Raw genomic sequence first — 19,815 nt, 5'->3', positions numbered from 1 at the left:
TACTGGTCAATTTCCTACACTCAGATTGTTCTAAGATAACACTACTTTTTCTGAGATGTCAGCTGATCACAACAGTTATCTATTAACAAATGGCGAACAATAGGATATTCAGGACCAATTACACGGCAGTAATATAAATCAAAGTAATGTTTTAACCACATTACACAGAGAATACAAAACACTAATCTAAATTAAAAGGATTTAAATGAAATCATAAATCAAGAAAAGCAATGATGGAAAGATATATAACTGGCTCCTTAACAAGAACAATTTACTGTTTTGAAATTATTAAATATACAATTGTAACTTAATGTGGTGTTTTAATTCAGTTTTTGGCTTGTGTGCCAACTCTCCCCATATTTCATGTCAATGGCATACAACTTTGGTACTGGATTAACTGTCATTATTGAAAAATACACACAGTAATATCAGACTGACTTTGGATCACAGCAACCCAAACAGCAGCTGTAGTAAAATTCCACCAACACAAAACAGCACTTCACCACATCAAATTCATAAATAAAAATTCTCCACATTCTCTGGTCCTAGCTAAAATACTGTTATAGTGAGCAGAGGTGCTCATTTTGAGAAGCCGAACTTCTGACAATACCTGCTTTGGTTACTGTTGGTCTTATGAAAGAGACTTAGCTGCATTTATACCACTTTGAATAGAGATTAGTGTAGGATTCCTGGACTACAACTTACTCTGATTAAAAAAAAATCTACACTGTGGATCATTACATTCTTTATTGCAGACTTAAACTTACATTCAATTCCAGTTTCAGATCTTGGTTTAAATCCACTTGTCTGATAGGTTTCAAGTAATGGTATTTCAAAATTGAATCTTAATATCACCAAACTGGATTCAATCACAGAGAATAGACTGTATACAGTAGCATTTGGCTTTACAAGAAAAAAAAACAAAAATTCTCACAGGTATGTAAAGATCTTTAACCCTTTCCCTGTGTGGCTGGTCACATCTCCCCAATCCCTCTTGTATGCATTCCATTCCTCCAGTTAGTGTCAAAACTATTTGCATCTGATGCCATAATCTTCTGGCATTCTCACGCTCATTCTCCTGAATTGTGCCAAAACCAGTGAATAAATCTCCCACTGGGTGTTGAATCTGTCCACAGCCACCTACAGTAACTGGCTTCAAATGTCCTTCCTTCCTAATAGTGAACTATGAAGTGAACTTTTTAAAAACATAAAATGAAACCATGAGGAAAAATATAATTCAAAGTAACAAGCTTTTTTTTTAAAAAGTGAAAAAAAACAGAAGAATTTTGAACAATGTAAAGAAAAGCTCAGAAGGAACAAAGGCACATGACCTCAAAACAAAAAGGGATTAAATAAAACAAAAATTTGAACTTGGTTGTTTTCTATTGATGGGTTTTGCTGCCACCTTGCAGTGAAAGAGTATTTCACCTCAGGTAGGAGATCTTAGTCCTGATCAACAGCAGCATAGACACAGGTCATAAAATACCTACAAGCTAATCTGTTTTACCCACTCTCTAGGCTATGGGAGGTGGGAAGACAAGGAAAGGGAGTACAAATCAAATAACATGTAAAAATCAATTAAATGACAAAATATGATCAAAGTGCATTTTTGTACAATTGTGACTAAATTGACAATGTTTTAATTCTTAAAGACATGAATCTTTTATACAAAATATGTTACTTTAAATGCTGACACATTATAATTTTAGCAGACAACATTATTTTAAATTAGACAAAATAACACAGTAAAAACTAAACACTGCAAAATATGTAAGCTGTACGTTTGGAGCAAGTCTGAAAGCATGGTGGACAAACATTCCATATACACAGTACCATAGGGCTCAACTACAGCGGAAAGGCAAAGAAACCTTGTGACTTACCAGATAAAGACAAACAGTAACATGAAAATATTCAGGGAAGAGGTAAAGTGTGACTGAACAGCAATAATGTGATTGTAACCGATGAAGGCTTGATTGCAGTCTTCTATTTCAATCCAGCTGTGTCTCCTTATTTACAACTTGCTGCAATCATGCTTGTGAATCATTGCTTCATATACCAGCTGCCAAATATATGCAACCGGTCAAAGATGTTCATGCACTTACAATACTTGTTATTTATGGAAACCAATTCCTTTTTAAGCATCCTGTCTAGTGAAATTAAAAGTCAAAAGCTGAACGAATTACTATCGACCATTAAACTGAGAAAAATGCTTTTTATTTTCTGACAATTTCTTCCCTCAAAGTCTTGCCAAAGTGAAAAATATTCAATATCCTAGTCAAGCCTGTATACCCAACACAATTAGTTAAAAGCAATAGCACTCAATGAACACATTTAAAAATATGAAAAATACGTAGATTTGAATTTGCTCCCAATTTCTGTGATACTTAGATTTCAGCCCATCAATTAGGACATCACAACACTGATGACAAATTCAAGTCTCACCTTTTAGATTTCTTCAGTGACTTCTACAGGTCGGACTAAATGGTCTGCAGTTTGGTTGATCATACTTCCCTCCCTCAATATTCCCCCCAGGTGGAATAATAGTTAAGTGAAAAGGGAGAAGTACTTCAAATGTAAATATACTCCTTCCCCCCCTCATACATGTATAATTCATGCAGGCTTAGAATATATAGTCAAAATTAACAGAAATTCTAGGTCACATTGCCTCGGTTTGCACTTCATAAAAATTAGCGCGAAAATGAGACGTATATGCTGCATTAAATAGTACTTATGGACGCATACATTGAGACAATTGTTTTTAATTTCAAGATCTCATTGACACAAGAAGAATCATCAGGCCATGAGTAACTACTGTACCAAGGCTGGCAGTTTCAAAGTGGTATTTGAGGAAGCTAGCTTCCTCTTAGCTGGGGAAAGTATATAATAAACAAAGACAAAAATGAAAAGGAGTACAACTATTTTTTAAAAAGGAAATTTCAATCAAATAAAAAAATTTACTCTGCCAAAATCATGTGGTTATGGGAGAATTGTTGATAAAGCAATTCTACTGAAGATAAAAAAACCCAAATTTTAGAAAAATTCACAACAGTGCTGTGACAAGTCTGCCATCTTGAAACTAGGTGAACAGTGGAAAGATGGAGCTGTAGTTTCCCCTCCTGGTTTCAACAGCAGCACATGTTTACAACCAGATGTGCTTCAGTACCTGACCATCCACAAGCAGTCACACAGGATCAGGCACTTGAGAATCCTTTTGGGAAAAAGGAAATATTGTTTAACTTATCTGTCACCTGATGAGGATTTTTAAGAAAAAGTGTATTTAAACCATTCATTAATGTTCATTTTACACTAATTTTCCTGGACAAAAATTTAAAATGACTTGAACATGTTGGTGGGTTTTTAATAATGAAATCTACTGGCACAAGGAATGTGCTTTAATACGAGACATAACTAAAATTGCTAGCTTAAAAACATTATGGTAAATTATTCATCTCAGATTTATACTTTTATAACTGGGCTTTTCAGTCGCAACCATTTTTTCCCAGCACTTGCAATTTGAAAAACAGATGTAAGCATTTTGGATGCAATTTTCTTACATTACACTCACACTTTTTATTGATCTTTTCATATTTGGTTTTGCAAGAGGCCTTGTTATAGCAAATGCGGAACTGTAAAGTACTAATTCTGACGAGTGGTTCAAGGTATCCTCAATAATTATGTAGCTACCGCTAAATCTCAGGAAAAAGACCAAGAGGTTTGCAAGAATAATTTTTTAATATGAAGTTCCACTGTACTGTACGACATCCCAGGAGGGCTCCATTGTAAATTAGCTGTTAAAGCTAAATTAGGCTAGCCCATATATAGGTAACCACCGGAGCTGATTTTAGTATGTTAACTACTTAGAACCATAAATACAGCAACTTCACGAAATGGCAGAAGCTGCAAACTTCCTCAGTATATTAAGCCATACACATAGCCACTAAAGTTTGAGAAAGTTACATTTTGAAAATGACAGATGTGAATAAAGTTTTCAATTTCATCACTTGAGACATCTGCACTTGGAGCCACCTCATCCCTTAAAAATCAGCCACTAAAGCATTCTCACTTAACAGTTGAATAAAGGAAAGTTGGGAAACAGGACTAAAATCTAAATATGGCTCATCAGCCACTTTATACAAAGCACTACATGGTACTCATTAGTGGCTAGAAGATGTATTCAGTGAGGATTACTGCACTGGAAGTTAGCAAACATGTCCACTTCAGAGCTGGTTTGGTAAAATGTAGCATGGCCAGAGTTCATGAAAACAGGAATTATTGTTTGTGATTTTAGCAAAAGCCTAAGAAACATTTATTCAGTACTTATTGATGACATCCAGTAACAGACAGGTGGTTGCACTGACTGGTGTCCTTATGCCTCCCTCTGTCCCTGCCCCTCCCTCGATGTTTCCAGAAATATGCCAGGGAGTTCCGATCCACAGGTTCCACTTGACAATACCTTTTGACAAGGTAAAGCAGTTCTAAGAACCTAAAGATATCTTACATCTAGCTCTTCCCTATCCTTGATTAGCATGCTGTGCTCTGCATCACGATTGCAAACTCTGTCATGACGTTTTCCGGTGTTATCTTCCTTCTGTATTCTTACAGAAAATCAATTAAAATATTAAACAATTGAGGAGAGACGCTAGGGAATACGTACTATACTCAAAGTATATCCCCTTCTTCAAATAATCAAACATTACTTAGCAACTTCCAGCAAAGATGGATTTTGGGCAGGGTTACCGATTTATAGCTTTATTCCTGAAAGCGTAATGGCATTTTGTGTCCCAAGGGTGAGGGCTCCCATTTGATTTGACTTTAGAAAGAACATTTACTCTAAAATGCCTTTTTTCTGAGTTTCGTGAAATAAACAGTGGGATTTTGTTGTATTTTTATCCAACGTTACATTATCTTGAATAAAGTTATTTTCAGAAGGAATCCAAGGGGAGAACCAGCAAGTGGGGAAAAAAAGCAGGCCATTCCTGAAGCGTTGTAATTCCAGCTACAAACGAAAGCATGTATGTGTATTGCCAGGGTGGGGGGGGGGGGGGTAATAGGGACACATAACTTACCTTCATAAATCTAACATAAATCACCATAACTGCCCTTTTTTTAGTTATAACATTGTAACCTCGATTGTCACAAAATCTGATCCAAAAAAGATATGAAACCAAAAGCTCTTTTAGAAAGGAAAATCAAATCTGAACCATTTACCTATCCCTATACAAGTAATAGATAGGGAACTGTTTGTTACAAGTTATTGTAAATAACTTTGAATATTGGAGACTATATACAGTAAACACTGAGAAATACTACAGTAGGTTGTTTGTGGTTTTTTTTATTTCGTTAAGTATCAAGCACGTAAACATGTCGAATCAGCTTACTTCGTCCACAGTATGGCTGTCCAGGTATAAACTCTGCTGCATTAACCCAGTCCTCCAGGTTTGAGCTTGTTGTTGCAGGGCTGGATTCCTCAATCACTGCTGTTTTTGTGCTCATTTCACCATTTAATTTGGTAAGTGGAGTAAGTTTAGTAGCTGATGCGGTGGCAGAATCCTTCGGGATCAATGGCGTAGGACCACTCTGAACCTCCGACAATCCTTGCTTTGACGGCTTCACGTGGTCATACCTGTATATCAATTAGGGATGTTACAATTAATGCAACATCATAAACCTGTGATAACAATCTTCTCTCTTAGGAACATAGGAACAGAAGTAGGCCATTCAGCACCTCTAGCCTGCTCCGCCATTCAATTAGATAATGACTGATCTGTACCTCAACTTCATTACCAGCCTTTGTTCCATTTCAGTCAATACCCTTACCCAACAAAAATCTATCGACCTGTCTTGAAAATTTCAATTGACCCAGCATCCACATTTTGGGGAAAGAATTCCAAATGTCCACTAATGTGTATGGAAAAGTGCTTCCTGATTTCACTCCTAAATGGCCTAGCTCTAATTTGAAGATTATGCCTTCTTGTTCTAGATTCCCCCACCAGAGGAAATAGCTTCTCTATATCAATCATACTGAATACTTTTATAATTTTAAAGACCTTGATTAGATCACCCCGCAATCTTCTAAACTCAAGGAAATACAAGACAACTTGTCCCCATAATTTAACCCTTTAAGCCCTGGTGTAATTCAGGTGAATCTGCACTATAACCCCTTCCAAGGCCAATATATCTTTCCTAAGGTTCGGTGCCCCGAACTGAACGCAGTTATCCAGTAAGGGTTTGACCAAGGCTCTGTACAACTGAAAAATCATTCCCTCACTTTTGAATTCCAATCCCCTTGAGCTAAAGGCCAATATTCCATTAGCATTTTTGATTACATTTTATACCTATGCACTAGCTTTTAGTAATGTGTACCTGGACATCTAAATCCCTGTGCTCCTCCATAGCTCCTAGTCTCTCAACATTAAGAAAATATTCTGATTTGTCTCTCAGATCCAAAGTGGATGACCTCACAGTTCCCAAATTAAACTCATTTGCCATAGTTTTGCCCACTCACTTAGTCTGTCTATGCCTCTGTAACTTCCTGCCCTCATCCAACTTACTGTGCCTCCCAACTTAGTGTCATCTGCAAACTTTCCCTCATCCAAGTCATTAATATATATGGTGAAAAGCTGAGCCCCAGTAGATCCTTGGGCAACACCAACAGTCACATCCCATGAATCAGAGTACATTCCCTTTATCCTCAATCTGTCTCCTACCACACAACCAATTATCAACCCATGTCACAAGGTTACCTCCAATTCTGTGTGCTCTCATTTTTGCTAATAATCTCTTGTGCAGAACCTTCTCAGATATGCCTTCTGGAAGTCCTTATAGAAAAAAAATATATGCTTCCTTATCCACCATGCTAGTAACCGCCTCGAAAAATACAACTAGATTAGTCAGATATGGCCGAGCTTCACAAATGCATGCTGACTCTCGTTGATCAGCTGATAGTTGTCCAAGTGCTCAGTCACTCTGTTTCTGATGATAGATTGCAGTAACTTCCCTACAATTGATGTTAAACTGACAAGTCTGCCGTTACTTCGTTTCTCCCTCCCTTCTTAAATAATGGAGTGACATATGCAATTTTTCAAATCAAAGGCACAATTCCTGAAATTAGAGTGCTTTGGAGAATTATGATTAGCGCTTCTACAATTTCTTTGCCTTTTTTTTAAATAACCTGGAGTGGAAACAATCAGATCCTGGAGGTTTATCTATCTTAAGTCCCAATTATTTGCTACGGTACCATTTTTTTTTGCTTATATTAAATCCACTAAATTCCTCCCCTTGACTCATTTTTAGGTTCCCTTGTAACGCTGGTATTTTGTCCTCTTCCTCCACTGTGAAAACTGATACAATGTACTGATTTAACAAGTCTTCCTTTTCCTTACTGTCCTTTATAGTCTCATCTGCCTGTTTTTAATGGGCCCACATTCCCCTTCACCACTCTCTTTCTCAAAGTATTTATAGAATTTTTGCTATTAACTTTGATATCCCTTGCAATTTCTTTTCATACCTCCTTTTTGCACCTTATTACTTTCTTCCTCCTAGATCATAATTGTAAAATGCTGACAGGTGAACATGGAAGAAAGATCCCAAGAACATTACACCCACGCAATCGCTCAATCCCTTGACCATGGTGAATAACTCAATCAGCACCAGGTTAACAAAACAAACTGGTTCTTAAAAAAACAATGCTGGGCTACATGGTGTACTAACTTAATCCAGCAGCACTTGTGTGAAATCTACAAGTCCACTATAACAGTCAAAATAAAAATTAAGTTGCCCATTGGACATTTCAAATCTAAAAGGGAAATTATTCACTATCTGCAGTATTAGGTCTAATTCACGTGCCCAATAAAAAGCAACCATTTCAACTAAATATCACAAAAAACCTCCAAGGTGTCCAAAGCGGGTTGTTGATATAAATCAAGGTTAGTGCAGTATTTATGTCCGCTGCACTTTCTCCAACTTATCTTCTTGAAGCCAACATTGGATTCCTGAAATTCATATGAGGTTTTGAATACATTTCTACTTCCTAAATCTTTGCTCAACAGTAATATGCCATTTACGATATGGTGCTGTCTTGGGAGGTAGTGCTGTAACATAAATAAGGTGGTGTTCATACACCTGTAGGTATCAAGATGAACCTTACCTTGAGTGCTTTATCTGCCACGGAAATAATAAATGACGGTCGCCAGCAGCAATTGACATCAAGTCCATTGCTGTATTTTGGCCAAGGGTGGTTGACAGCAGTTTTGACCCTGTGGATCCCTACAGACCTTTCCTCGATAGAGAAGGCTAATAGCCAGAACGATGAAGTCATGAATATAACTTTGTAGAAAGTGAGCATATCCTGTTACTTTGAAATCACATTTGGAATTTTCCAGAAGTTGCATGCATATGTGCAAATTTTGCACATTTGTTCTAGTGTTTCTAAATCCACTTTGCAATGTAAACAGGGCAAATTTGGCATCAAGGGATATTGGGCTATATTACAGAACTAATTCCCCTGGAACCAGTTCCAATAAGTATGAATGGCATGTAAACCTGTTATACAAGACTTGCACTGAGGCAGAGATTAATGATGAACCTAAACCTGCACCAAAATTCCTAATACTCCAAGAAGTATTTTTGAAATGTTAATACTTCTGCTGAGTTTTTGCCACTCACGTTGCAGGCGAACTACGGCAAGTGACAAGTAAAACTGATTTTTAACATTAAAAGATAGAAGTTCATTTTAGAATGCCTTTAAAATATATAAAAGTTAAAGAGAACAAATCAAACTCTTTCATGTAAGCAATGGGTGTTGGTCATATAAGGAAGCTGGTTGCAAGGAATATTAACATGACAATGGAAATAAATTGACACGACAATGGAAATAAATTAACACACTTAGCAAAGAATGGTACAATAATGATTGTACAGCCACTTTTATATTGGTTTCAGAGCTTTGGGAGAGTGTTCCTCGCTGGCCAGTGACTTCCAAGCACCATTCTCCCCCTTTTACTGCATCTGCAGGGTACCAGTCTCTTGCTAAGAGAGCTGATAGGAGGCCTGCCTTCTCCACACCTCCATCGCTGCTTTTTCAACCCATAAAATGTTAGGCTCTGGGTTATATCAAAGTGCAGAGTTTGCTTCCTTTATATTATACTGCGCTGGCAATAGGAGTATTGAGTACCTGCTGCCAACAATACATTATTAATGTAAAAACACCTTACGTCTATGAATATTAATTTAGCTCCACAAAGCCTTTGGGCTCAATAGCTCCATCAAATCATTTCCCCATATCCTCTTTTTATAACACTGAACTGCTTTCTATAACTGTACCAGTTCCCACTGGTGTTGAATCTCTCAGTTTATACAGTGGGGTGGTTTTGACAACAGGAGGAATATTGCATATACATAAGGTTTGTTGTTTGAAGCCACTAAAAAGACTTGGAACTCTGCTGCGTTTATAGTACTTGATTTGCTGCTGAATTCTTCCTGAAGTATAAACGAGGAGATTCAATATCAGGAACCTGTACAATGTTTGCAACTGTGATCTGGCCACGGACCTTACCTGATGCAACTGGACCATCTTAATAGGCCAAAAAAACTGAAATGCATAGCTAAAAATGGCAAACCCAAGAAAAAATGTCACTAACAACGTATAGCCTTACTGTCACTCCAGACAAGTTTCATATCAGGTCACTTATACTACAGAGTTATCTCAAATGTCACTCTTGCACTCAGGGTCAACTACAGTACAAAAGGATCAATAACATCTTTAAACAAAGACAGAAAGCGAGGACTGAACTTAATCACAATTCTCGATGACCAACTGAATTGAAAGGCATCCCAATGATAAACCTCCCACTTCAACAAATTTAATTTAACTTCTGCACCACCTTATTGGTAGGGTTCAATGAATAATGTAATATTGTTGCTTGAATGAGCTAGACACATTCACTTGGGTTTGAGGAAGAGTGGATGTCAGCAATCTTTACATAGTGCAGAAGACAGAGATCAATTACATAATTATTTTACAAACAATAGTTTTTTTGAGCTGAGCCCACTACATTTAGTAATGGACCAATAATTAGCAATACGAATCCCCAATAGACCAGTATTCCCATGCACAAAGAACTTATTTGGTGGACACATTAGAAACTGTATCACTTGTATGCATGTAAAGGCAAATATACATTCTGGCCTGGATTTTCCTCTGCTATAATGCCCTAGATTTACTGGTATAGTGGGGGATGGAGGAAAAATGGGCAGAATGCCCACTGCCAAATCCCCACCCACCCCCAGCAGGGATTTCGGCTGCCTGACACTTGACCATCCAGTCACATTTAAACAATAGCGTAGAGGACAGTGCTAGGAAAACCGTCTGATTCCTCTGCTGATAACAGAAGAGGAGTGGTGGTACATGCTGGGCCAGCAGCAGGAAGCCCACTGATGGTCCTGTTGGAGGGAGGGGGCCTGGTAAAGGCTATATTTTTCTCGACTGCCCCTGTACCATTACAAAAAGAGAGACCGTGGCTCATTCTGAAGCTTTCATATCAACAATACTGAAAATGCTCAGGGCGCTTCTGCCTCCTTGAACTGTCACTCTACTTTCTAGTACAGCAGCGCGCTGAATTTTGTTGCCTATTAGTGCATGGCTCCCTCTGCATGGCAGGACACCCTGCATTTTTAATGAGTCCAACCCAAGTAGATAGTTTGGGATCATTGTTGGGTTAGGTGATGGGTGGAATCCCTGTCCCAACCCATGCCCAGTCATCAACCTGCCCCAGACAGAAATCCAGCCCTTTATCTCTTCAACTGCTAAAACAGCATTTCCTACTGATCCCACTGTCTAGTAATTCTGTAGCCTTAATTTTGTAGCCTGAAGAGAAGTATGTCTTGTTTGAAAAATAAATTCAAGTAATGTACAGAATCAATATGATTGTTATCTGTGCAAGACCCAAAGCATATTTAACCACAAAGGTGTTGCATTTCTATTAGTACTTAAAAGGGAAGAATATTCTATAGGGAAGACAGCAGATCTGCAGTTGTGTTCTTCATGAGTAGTTCAGGACATGAGCTGGAAAGTGCAGCAGTCAAGAGGGGAATGCAACAAGGGGAGAAGAGCAGTGGACTGGGGAAAACAACATGTGCCCAGGGAATGCAGCAGTTGAGCAAAGTGAAGGCCAGAGTAGTGATAGAGCTCAAGTACTCCCTGTGGGAATCCAGGTGTTAATTGAGCTGTAGCACTCGCCTCTAAATCAGAAGGTTCATACACCACTCCGGGACATCAGCGTAAATTTACACAAGTACTCTTCAAATAACAATACTGTAGTATGATCAGTTGAATCAGAACTGATCTCTACAGAACTCATGTCCCAAGAGATAGGATGGCACTTCAGTGCAGAAGAGGGAATGCTGTATTGTCAGGCTGCTGTCTTTTCAAGGCCCCGTCTGCCTGTTCAGGTGGGCACATAAGATCTAATGGCACTATTCAAAGAGGAACAGGGAGTTCTCACGGTGTCCTAACCAACATTGGTCCCTTAACCAAACCACCAAAACAGATTAATTGGTTGGTTACCTAATGTACAGTTTGTGGAACCCTGCTACGCACAAAATGGCTCCTGCATTTGCCTACGTAACAAGTGACTACACTTCAAAAAGTAATTGATTGGATATGAAGCACTTCCTGGTTAATACATAAACAAGACGGTAAACCCAGAATTTCAGTAAAGGAAGATTGTTGGGCTGAAGTTCATCTGTTTTCCTAAGTGAAGCGCGCACCAATTTTTCTTTGCCCGATTTATCTTTTGTGTGTCTTGATCCGTATTTTGCCACAAGGAGGCTGGGGACCAACAGCGCTGACAGCGGCCTCAGATCCAGCCATGGACTTGGCACGAAGCTGCCAGCAGAGTTGGTGAGGTCAGCCCAACTGCGGGGGCCACAAACCAGTGGGGATGTGCTGCTCCAAGATTTGTCGCATTAAGTCCAAGTTTAGGCTTTCGGGAAAGGCCGAGACCTTAAGAACTTTAAATGAATGAATTAAAAGATGCAAAAGACAATTAAAAGTATTTTTAAAGAAATTTTGTTTAGACCCTCAATGTGGATACAAGAAATTTCAGCAATACAGGGAAAAATGGTGGATGAAAGAAAATTGCAGAAAGCATTTTGTGGGAAGCCGGTGATCAGATTGCACAATTGGGGCAAATATTCTCCCTACAAAATAGCAGCCATTGTGTGTTACAGAGTGTGATACTTTAATGTTGCAGACATCCATATCAGCACCACCTACAGGAGTAATGTGTACGACAGGTATTTAAGCGTCTTCAATGAAACATACACCCAAGTACTGAATTTATAGATACATGGACAGAGTCTCCGTGTGGTGTTTGTTCACGGTGAATCGGAAGATACAATGATTTGCAACATTGTCATGTCATTTAATGCACAATAAATCATCAAGGCTACTGATTTACTGTGACAGAGTCAGTTTTCATTATTACATGGCATTCTGGAGATCAAATAACTGGCAGAGCTGGGGGCAATGATCTTATGGTTAGCCAGAGCTGTGGTGGAGGTGTTGAGGTTTTGTAACACGGACAGTCATAGTGTTAGTAGCACCATGACGGAAGGAGGGGTGCAGTTGGTCCTGGAGCTCAGCAACATTGTAGAGTGTAATCTAACCTTTGATGGAAATGAGTTTCAAGTGTGGAGTTCGGCTCAATTAGGTGTTCCTGAGGTCTGGCTGCAATGGGACAGGATCCAAGGTTTGGAAGCATGGGAGTCTGGGGCTCGACAGTACTAGGAGCAGGGACCTGGGTGTTAGCTTTTTATGCTAGATATACTACTTGGATTGAGCATCACTGATCATTCTTGTAAACCAATTTCATATTCCATGTGAATCAAGTAAGTCTTTATCTCCCCAATAACTAAGTATATGTAGCAAGACCGAGGGATCAAACAGAACAATTGCCACTGTATTGCAGCTTTCTGGAATGGACACATTGCCAAGTCATCTCGTCATCTTTGGCAAGCAGAAGAATACACACCATCAGACGAAGGCTATATACCTCTCAGCAATTAACAGTGATCCTTGAAATATGGTTGCACACTTATGTGGCAAAATTCTAGCAAAGAACCACTGATTTAGCTCAGTCCCTCTGCTGGCTTCAGACTGACTGCTGATTAACAGTAACTCAGACACAGATATATAATTTAAGGATATACTGTAAGAAACAGCAAAAGGCAACTCTCTCTCTCATAATTATATATAATCAAATGATTGACATCTTGTCAATTACCTAGCAATTGATTGATTAACATATCTGCCATTTACGGTAAAGTTCAAAGATATTTCTTCGCCTCATTGTACCCAACCAAAGTCTTATGCTGACTTATTGAGCAGACTGCAATGGCTTGATTCACTGATCTGTGTCAAATACTCTGAATAACCAGATTGAAATTAGTCACAGTAATGCATAATCCATACAATTTGCAGAAACAGAAAGCAGTGACCAACAAACCTGCAGATGCTGTGTTCAGCAAGAAAGAATCCAATGAATAATCTAATATAGACATAACTGCTGCACCTACTGGTGCCCGTAACAAAGGAAAAAGGAAGGGTTGCGTAGTCTGTGATAGAATTTTTTTTTGGGGGGTGGGGGCAAGGTCTGCAGACACCAGAGTTGCCCTGGGGGTCCAGCTGCACAGTTTGGTATTGCAGTTTCTAGCAGCACAGGAATGGGGGGGGGGGGGGAGGGGGGGGGGGGGGAGAGGGTCCCAGTATCTGACAGCACAGTGGTCTGGCAGCACATGGGTACTGGGCAAAGAGTCATATCCACACATCCCTAGTCTGATTGCATCCTACAGCTGCCAGACCCCAGCTCTTCTCTCCCTCCCCCAAAATTTTTCATCTGATCTCCACAGACAGCATGGGTCTCACTTACTGGGGGAGGGGTGGCTGGAGGATCAAGATTAAGGGTCAAAGAGAACTATTCCTTGATGAAGAATGTGGAGGGAAGAAGACTAGGTTTGACAATATTTTGGGGGAACCAGGAGACTTACATTTTTGAACTATCAACAAAGTACAGGTGATGATAATGTGAGCTTTTTTGTTTGTCTGAGAAGCTTTCCAACTCAAATTAGAAAGAGGAAAAACACTGACTCTTTTTCCACAGTTTTAAATGCTTTCTAACCAGCAAGGCAAAATAACATCATTCATTTTGGAAATGCTAGAAACTAAAGTCTCAATAGCAATCAAATGTAGATTCAATCTCTGATCTCTAGTTGGAAGACCCCAACAATTTATGGCTGTAATTACCACCAAACACCTTTGATCATTTTAGTCATTACTTCATCAATGACTTGGACTGATTGTGCTAATAGTTATAATGATCAGCAAACGTTTTCTAAGATGCAAAACAGTTTTTAAGAAAATATGTACACTGTTTGATCTCTCATGGCTTAGCTCGTGGGCAGTTGATACAAATTTCATGATTCTCCAGTAGATATTCTCTTGCCTCATCATCACTGGTCACTCCCGTAATTGGAGCTCATTTCCCCAACGATCAGAGGCACACTTTTACTGCTCAATATCTATTTAAACAATAACGTGGACCAGGGATCATAGCACAGAATCCATACATGTAGAGCACACCAAGGTATGCCCCCAAACGTACTTCGTGAAATTGTAACTGCTACAGAAAATACAAACAAGGACAATCAAAAAAAAAAGACAGTCACAATCTGGAGTTATACTCCAACTGGCATCAATCTCAAGGGGTATATGATAGGCTCTTACGGGGAGGGACCTGAAATCATTTTGTATCAATATAAATGTAGCAGTGTAAGTGCAGCCTTATATTCTTCTTCACAGATCATTGTTGATACTTTTCCTCAATGCTTTTACTTAACTGCTTTTGTTTCTTTACTGATTTTTTGGCTCTGTGTTTTAATTTATCTTTTTGTTTTCATTTTTACTTCTTTTAAACCTTTTAAGATCTGTAAATTTATTCTGAAATTTTTCTCTCACTTCTATTGACTGTTTTCCTCCTTTTGCTCTATTTGTTTCTTCAGTTCTGCTGGGTTTTTTTGCTCTGTTTTCCATTGTCTTATCATCTACTCCGCCTTTAGCTTATCAGTAGAAGTGTTGAACACATCATTGAAGAGCAAAAAGCAACACAGTCGACCACACACAAGATTTTGCTGGTCATAATGAACTTAGTGGCTCAAAGAATGCTCATTGCACAATGGTCTCAAAAACATTATCAAATAATGCAGGTCAACAATTGGACATCTGGGAAGGGAAAAAATATAAAGCTTAAGCTGTTAAAAGAGGGGATGTACACGATATTGACAAGGGGACCAGTTAAGATATGTAGGGGATAGAAGACAATAGGCTAGGTTGGGGAATCCATCGTGGCAGCCCCTAAAATGGAAAACTGCCATGGTGCCTGAAGACACACACACATCTTTTTAGAGGGATGATATTAGTTCATTTTTTGTGACTAGGAATTCGAGAGCTGAAGTGCACTGCACATGTTTGAGTGTGTCAATTTTTTTTTGATTGGTTCCTTCTCAGTGACTGTGAAACTTAAACCAATAAGTCTGTTTAGTGCACTACGGATGCTCTGGACGCTTTGCCAAGCTCACTGGACATGACACAAAATTATGCTACGGATAGACCTTAGATTGCCCATGATCAATTATGGTGCAGCCTGAGATTCTCTTCAATATTTATATAATCAACACACACACAAATTCTATATAGCATCGATACCATGATCTGCATTTTTACCCCATGAGAAAAGCTATCTAGAATGTTTTCACACAACAATTTTTATACCATACATGGCATAACACAACATGCTCAGTGTTAGTAAGCAGTTGCACAATTTTTAAAACTCTGATATTATTTCTTCTATTTGTAGGCATGATGTAAAATTTTACACCATTTTCATCCATGGTAAGTCTATCTCATTTATTAAGTTTATTGTTTGTACTCTAGTATACACAGAGCACATGCCACAGAAACGCTGAACACAATACATTTCAAATGAGTAACCCAATGATCACAGCACATTCAGTTTTTTAAAAAAAAATTCAGTCTTATTTGGTCAGATTCATCCAATGGCAGAGTTTATTTAAGGAGTCCTCCACACACAACAATTATTTATAATGCACGATCAAGTAACAAGAATTTTTGTCAACAATTTCAATGTCCTCCCAAACTTAGAGGTTAGCAGACAACCTATTTCAATTCCCCTGCCAATGAATCAGGTGCTGCAAATTCTGCCAATGAGTCAGCTACCGGAAATTGAAAAAAATGACCTAGGATTCCAGATGCACAAACTACATTTAAGAATCGGAGCTAAGAACATTAAAAAGGAGGCAGGATAAGAAAAGGCCATGCAACCCACTGATGCTCGTTCCTTTCGTACATTAAGTCACCAAAAATGGCTTTAACTATATACTGAATAACCCTGTTACGTGAGAGCCTATTATCCGGCTTAACAGATAATTCCAAATATTCTAAAAAAACGTTCTCTGATAAGAACATATTGTGACATCAAATCAATGTCTACATATAGTCTACAAGTACTTTTATCCATTTATTTGTGAAATGTAGTCAGTCACTTTAAATTTGATTATTGCATGCTGTCTCTGGCATCCTTTTTATACATGGTGGAGAGAATACACATCATTCTATGGTATGCAAAATGGTACTTCAAAGGCACTATTCTCTATGCAACTACATTTTCACTGCAAAGCAACAGAAACCACTGAGCACGGATTGCATGCTTCAGCTTGAAATCTATGAATTTAAGGTAAATGCTTGACAGCAAGTGTAAGTAGACTGTTGTCTCACGTTAGGGATCTATTGCTTTAATTTGATAAACTTGGTTCTACTATAGAAAAGACCCTTTGTTATCTCGTATTTTGAATTTTAATGGTTTTATAAAAGGTAGATCCTACCCAGTGTGCTGTCAACTCAACAGTTCTCCTGGGTTCATTAAATGGAGACAAATATCTAAAGGCTCCATTGTCGTTAGATGAAACCTCACAAAGTTTTAGTATTATTCAGACTGTTAGCGATTTTGTGGTTTTTGTACAGCCAAAAAGATGCAAGTTAAACATTGTGTAATCAAGTGAAATCTGCTGTATTGATTTTCCATTAGTGTAATTGTTATTTATAATAAATCTGATTTATAGTTTATACCTAAATCATACAGGCCGATGGAGTGTTTATTCTTCAACAGACTAGGAGAAAATGAGAGTGCTCAAGTCAATTCAGTAAACTATTATAATATAAAAGGGTTCTGTTCGATTTCTAGGCAATGCTAGATTACCCAATATTGTGCAAATAAAGACACATTTTGATTGTTAAGGAGCAAGGGCTCACTTGTGGAAGTGGACTTTGGCACTGAGCACAAGAGAAATATCTAAGTGCTAAAAATAGAAGACATCTCTTTTTGATAAGAACAGGTGCACAAAATAGTGTACCATTCAATGGCACAGCATGCTGGAGCACCATTACATTTCACCACTGTGCTATCAATTGGCAGAAAAGCAATCACTATTAAGAAATTCTGAACTAAACCTTTAATATCTCTGAAGACTACATAAGGATTAACAATGCCACGGTAAGGTGGTCCTTACCTGCAGCGGTCTCCATAGGTACAACATCCTTTCTGGAAGTATTTGCAAATCAGTGAAGGCTTGCTGGTTGTTAGGTCATGGGAATAGCGGCAGTTGTTTCCTTCTTTGCAAACTCCATGCATGAAATACCTACAAGTAGAGTTTTACAGTTGGTATTAGCCTATTCATCCCTTGATATCTGCAATACAATATTAAAAATTCTCATTTGCTTCACTGTATCTCCCTGTAAATTTTAGTTTCCCCACTGATTATGGTTTGTTACAATGCTGCCCTTGAAAGTAGAAAAGAAGTACTCTTCAGTTTTGGATCTTATTATTTCATGTGATGATACAAATAAATATCAAAGAGGCTCTTTCATATTTGACAGTATGGAGTCCTCTTACATTCTATGGCAAGCCTTCCAAGTTAAAACAATCTCCATGTAAAGCTACAAAATATCACGATACTTTAACAAGTCTGAAAAAATGAATCATACATTTTATGAATGTTTCTAATTTTAAACTTTGGAAACAATGAAGTGCTCCTTAAATAAGTGGTGTTAAATTACCACAGCTTTCTTACATTCCAAAATAAATCAAAGAGCAATGAGAGGAAGATTCTTAATAGAGTGGAGAAAAAAATAAGATCTAGAGGTGCAAATACACAGGTCTTTAAAAATGGGGTACAGATAGAAAAGGGACCTAAAAAGGCACATGCAATTTGGGTTTTATACACTGGGGTATTCAATATAAAAGCAAACAAGTAATGCTGAATTTATAAAATACATTGGCTATGCCACAGTTGGGGAACTGTTTCTATTTCTAGGCACCCCATTATAAGAAGGATATTAGGGTCATGGAACAGGTGCAGCAAAGGTTCACTAGAATTATACTATGAAAGCAACATTATAGTTCTGAAAAAAGGCTCAAAGAATTGGGGCTTTTTCACTGAAAGAGAGAAGATTAAAGAGCAGAGATTTTCAAAAATATGATGGTTTCAAAAGGGCAAATAGTGAGAGATTATTTTCACTGATTGGTGAATCATTAACAAAGTGCACAAACTGATGATTATCACTGGAAAAAACAGAGAAAATTAGAAGAATTTCTTTTCACACAGGTTATTAAAACATGGACTGTTTTAAAACAAGTGGCTATTGAAGCAAAGACAGTATAATTTAAAAGGGATTTGGATAAGTATTTGAAAAAGGAAGTTTTTAAAAAAGGATTCAGGGAAGGAGCTGGGAAATAGGATTGGAGTTGGTCCTGCACAGGCCTGATGAGCAAACTGCAACATTTTGTGCTGTAATTTCTATGATTCTACAACGAGATCCAAATTTGGCATTGAATAGTCACAGAACATGCACACAAAATAATAGGCACAAATAGAAAAACACAGCTCATCTCCGGAAAAAAAACGTCTTCCACATTTCAGCTCCAAACCTCCCTGATCAGGTTCGGTAATTCCTCAGCAACATCTATTGTCAAGATCCATGAGCCACCAAATACTGATGCATTAGACAGTCAAATCATGTTAATTTAACCATGCAGACATCACTAGCTAGGCTATACTCAGTTTGTGCGCAGTTTTGGGCATATTACCTTCAAAAGGACGGACAAAAACAGAATATTTTCACCCATGTAGTTTATCTGTAGTTAAATGAGTCCTTCGTGTTATATTTATTTTCTTTAAAAAGTGCTTTTTAAAAAAAATACAGCCCTTCAAATAGCTTCTGCAACTGCATGCTGAGGAATGATCTTCTATTCTTTCAGCTGTGCTTAAAGTATATCAGAAAAAAAGCTAGCCAAAACAATACTATTGATAACTAACAGACTATGTGTCTGGAATGACAAATTATTAAAGTGCATCACCCAGTTAGTATGATTAGCACAGCTACAGCAGAGACAGCATTTGTTGGACAGCCCAGTTGGTCATCAATATGCCTTTGTATATGTTCTACTGAAATAGCTGCTCATTATTGAAGTAGTGTGCATCAGTCTCACAGACTGATTTCAAAAGGGTTTTATCGTGCAAGGCTTGGACACAATTGGTATACATCAGTTCTAGTTCTTTAATCTAGTCACAATAGATGCAGAGGCAAAATGCAGTTCTGTGGGCAGTTCCAAGAAAAATCAATCAGTAGGGATCGGCAGGTTGTCCCTTTGGTGAAATGTTTTATCTATTGCTTGTAGGTTCTGC

General features: G+C 38.1%; 1 protein-coding gene across 1 annotated transcript in view; it reads right to left on the bottom strand.

Annotated features, from left to right (window-relative positions):
- The window catches only part of mkrn1 (makorin, ring finger protein, 1), a 57,690-nt gene that overhangs the window by 25,732 nt on the left and 12,143 nt on the right, over nucleotides 1-19,815 (bottom strand). Inside the window, exons 2-3 of the mRNA XM_067999688.1 lie at nucleotides 17,641-17,769; nucleotides 5,379-5,623 (exon numbers count right to left, since the gene is read on the bottom strand). Coding sequence (XP_067855789.1) covers nucleotides 5,379-5,623; nucleotides 17,641-17,769 — 374 coding nt within the window. The remainder of the gene's footprint in view (nucleotides 1-5,378; nucleotides 5,624-17,640; nucleotides 17,770-19,815) is intronic.

The sequence above is a fragment of the Heptranchias perlo genome, chromosome 18 (assembly GCF_035084215.1).
Source record: "Heptranchias perlo isolate sHepPer1 chromosome 18, sHepPer1.hap1, whole genome shotgun sequence".
In the NCBI taxonomy this organism is placed as follows: domain Eukaryota; kingdom Metazoa; phylum Chordata; class Chondrichthyes; order Hexanchiformes; family Hexanchidae; genus Heptranchias; species Heptranchias perlo.
The sequence above is the reverse complement of the archived record's forward strand: the minus strand, read 5'-3'. Positions and strand labels throughout refer to the sequence as shown.